General features: G+C 39.8%; 1 protein-coding gene across 5 annotated transcripts in view; it reads right to left on the bottom strand.

Annotated features, from left to right (window-relative positions):
* The window catches only part of LOC106533470 (syntaxin-1A), a 40559-nt gene that overhangs the window by 19617 nt on the left and 18452 nt on the right, over window positions 1–2490 (bottom strand). For all 5 annotated transcript variants that reach the window (XM_014029775.1, XM_014029777.1, XM_014029778.1 and 2 more), the window contains exon 2: window positions 2144–2221. In XM_014029775.1, coding sequence (XP_013885229.1) covers window positions 2144–2221 — 78 coding nt within the window. The remainder of the gene's footprint in view (window positions 1–2143; window positions 2222–2490) is intronic.

The raw sequence follows: 2490 nt of genomic DNA, 5'->3' as shown, positions 1-2490 counted from the left end.
CATTTCAGTTTCTCCGAAACACCCGCAACCTACGCAGTAACCACTGGTTTGGGTCTGGGTTTGGGGTCTTCATTTTCACCTGAAGGTTGGTTGCATGGAATCCTGTCTGTGTTTCCTGTCTGCTTTCAGGAAAGCCCAGTCAGGATAACCACACTGCTCCAGGGCCTGTCGTGTGTGTGATTTCTCTTTCTCCCTGGCTCCTGGGTTTGTAGGTAAAAGACGAAGAATTTTCTTAATCTGACAGTTTGAGGCAAGAGGTACCTTCTGAACAGAAATAACCCTACAAATGCAAGCACATGGTGAGTCAAAAGACTCAGGACACCCTTTTATTTCAGGAATGAAAGGCAAAAAGAAATATCTGAATACCCCAGCAACTATCTTTTAGGCCATTTCCAGAACATCTTTAAACCCCAACATATTGGATAAAAAACCAGTTTTTCTAATGAGAAGGTGATGTAACATATCAAAGAAGATCTGAATTGTCTCAAAAATCGATTGGCACAATCAGATTTGAAACATCTCATATAGTTCAAAAATTAACACAGAAATTGGCAACAAAAACTGGGAACGTTGCCTGTGATGCGGTTATTTGATATGTTCATCATGCTTAACACAGAGCTGAAATATCAGATATTTCATTTTCCCTTTTGTTTCTGAAAAACGTCCTGAGACTTTTGATTCACCCTGTAGATTCAAGCGTTTTGTTTCTTGGAGTAAAAACGACATCATTACAAAGCTGGTCAGTCACTGACTCACTCAGGTTAAAGATCTGAGTCCTCACTCTGAACCAGGACACACAAGTCACAATTAAACCTGATCTTGTTGTTCCACAGACTGCTGCGAGTTAGAGAACCTGCAGTAAAAACAGATGAATCCCCAGAAAGCTGCAAACTCAGATGGGTCGCTGATTTGGGTTAAAACTTCTCGTTCTTTCAGTCATGATCCATWTCACATCAGCACAGGTGAGGGTTAGCTCAGGTAAGCTTCACCACRACAGACCGAAACAACACTTTTCTTTTTAAAGTGGACATACTGTATCCTGCTTTTGAATCATTCCTTTTTACATTTAAATCAATCATTTGTGKTCTGCAGAAAGCGGAACTGAAATTCATTTGTCAGAATTCCTGGTTATCGTAGCTCCACTCCCCTCTTTCACCCCTTTTTCTGAGGTGTGTCTGAGAGCAACTCGTTTTGACGCTGTCTCTTTAAATGTAAATAAGGCACTTCCCACCCAGTTATTGCTAAAAAAAAAACGGAATAGAGAAAACTGAACAGGTTGAAAAGTATGATCCAAACAGATTATAAAGATGTCTATGCAGCAYCGGGAGAAACATGAGTYAACTTTTCTGCACTCCTAGAGACTCTAAGTACACAACAAATGCTTTTAACACCTGAAAAAYTGGATTTTTACATAAGTTCGCTTTAACAGATAAGATTAAAATAGTCATTAAAGCCCACATAATATGAGAGTTTTTWAATAAYTGRTCCTCATTAAATATCTGCACAGATGCTTGTAGCTAAGCTGAAATGTGTCCAGCTCCCTTCATGTTGTCTGTTTTAAAACTCATAAAAGTTTCTTCTCAGTTCTTTATCACACAGATGAAGTTAGAAGCCGTTCAACCTCAGASGATCCCTCTCTTTAAAGCAGAAACAGCAACTAAAGGTCATTCGAGGTAAACAAGCGATTTACACCAAAGGACGTGTTGAGAAATAAAATATAAGAAAAAGATAATTGATCGGGAATGAACGGCTTAGTAAAAGCCCTACCAAGTCTGAATAATTGCACTTTTGTTTGTTTGCATCTCGCTGAGGGAGATACAGTCCATTAGAAAAGCTTTCCAGCTGCAGAAAGACGTCAGAAAGTAGAGACAGCGTGTTTCGGTCTGACCGATGACTCACAGCAGGCCTCCTTTTCTCCAGAGATCCTGACTGCAGCTGCAACTAAACGGACGATTCCGTCTGAAAGCAGCTGTCAGTTTGCGTTTCTGCCGTTTGTACAGATAAATGCATCACTTTATTTACCCATTCARCTGTGGAGAAGAAAACGTAAACAATCACAAGTGAGATTATTTTGCAAAAGAAACAAAGATCCACGTGATCTCAGCTTGTCGTCAGCTCAGAAGGAAGTTTCTGCGACACGAACCTGTTCAAAGAATTCATCCATGAAGCCTTTGTCCATCCCCACAGCGACTTCATCCTCGTCCTCTGTCGTCTCCTTCCCCTGCAGAAAACACACAGGCTTTTAAGGCCCTGACAGGTGGAATATAAAATTATTTTGATTTTTTTCTTAAATAAACACAAGCAATCATAATTTCTATGAACAATAATAACCCTGGCGATGATTAGAGCGGGTAAAATAAAACAGCATCTTTGCCTCCCTCTTCACCCGTCATCTGATTAGAAACACAGAGAACCAAACGACACGTGTAATTAGAACCACACTTTCAGTGATTAGCAACTTATTATTTCATTAGGACCTTTATATATATA

This window comes from Austrofundulus limnaeus, unplaced genomic scaffold, assembly GCF_001266775.1.
Source record: "Austrofundulus limnaeus strain Quisiro unplaced genomic scaffold, Austrofundulus_limnaeus-1.0 Scaffold951, whole genome shotgun sequence".
NCBI lineage: Eukaryota > Metazoa > Chordata > Actinopteri > Cyprinodontiformes > Rivulidae > Austrofundulus > Austrofundulus limnaeus.
This window is presented reverse-complemented; position numbering and strand designations above follow the sequence as displayed.